Here is a 647-nt window from a genome sequence, read left to right on the forward strand (position 1 = left end):
GTGGTGAGAGAAGATTATATATATATATATATTAGTGGTGAGAGAAGATTATATATATATATATAAGATTATATATATTAATGTAAGGGTTTTGGAGAGTGAGAAAGAGAGGATGGGGACAAAAATAAGAGTAAAAGACAAGATATGTAAGAGAGGAGAAAGTGAAAGTAGAGTGGCAGGGAGTGTGTCAGATAATCAGAATAACGAGAAAAGACTACCATATCAAACACATCAGTGGTTACAGGGAGTAACAACTGCATAACGAACAGTAAAAAAATAGCAGCCAATCGCATTTAATGTATTGGCCTGACTCTCGGTTGCGACAACGAGTGTTCCAGTTGATACATGCACACATAAACTTATCTACACACACATACACATACACACAGAGACGCACATACTCATACACGGGCTTGCATATAGACGCGCACTCACCTTATAAACATCATGTTTGGCGATGATGTTATCAAAATTCGTGTAGAGTTCATTGAGGAGGTTAACGATCTGTATTGGTGTGCTGAGAGCTGAGAGAGCTGTGAAACCGACGATGTCGGAAAAATAGATAGTCACATCATTAAACAATTCAGCATTGACCACTTGCCCTTTCTTCAACTGCTCAGCTACTTGCCTGTAAAACACAGAGTATA

The 647-nt window shown here is 38.2% G+C and overlaps 1 protein-coding gene across 1 annotated transcript in view; it reads right to left on the reverse strand.

Moving 5' to 3' along the window:
- Nucleotides 1-647, reverse strand: part of LOC106880844 (atrial natriuretic peptide receptor 1) — a 27,703-nt gene that overhangs the window by 1,215 nt on the left and 25,841 nt on the right. Inside the window, exon 15 of the mRNA XM_014930977.2 lies at nucleotides 436-628. Coding sequence (XP_014786463.2) covers nucleotides 436-628 — 193 coding nt within the window. The remainder of the gene's footprint in view (nucleotides 1-435; nucleotides 629-647) is intronic.

The sequence above is a fragment of the Octopus bimaculoides genome, chromosome 15 (genome assembly GCF_001194135.2).
Source record: "Octopus bimaculoides isolate UCB-OBI-ISO-001 chromosome 15, ASM119413v2, whole genome shotgun sequence".
Lineage (NCBI taxonomy): Eukaryota > Metazoa > Mollusca > Cephalopoda > Octopoda > Octopodidae > Octopus > Octopus bimaculoides.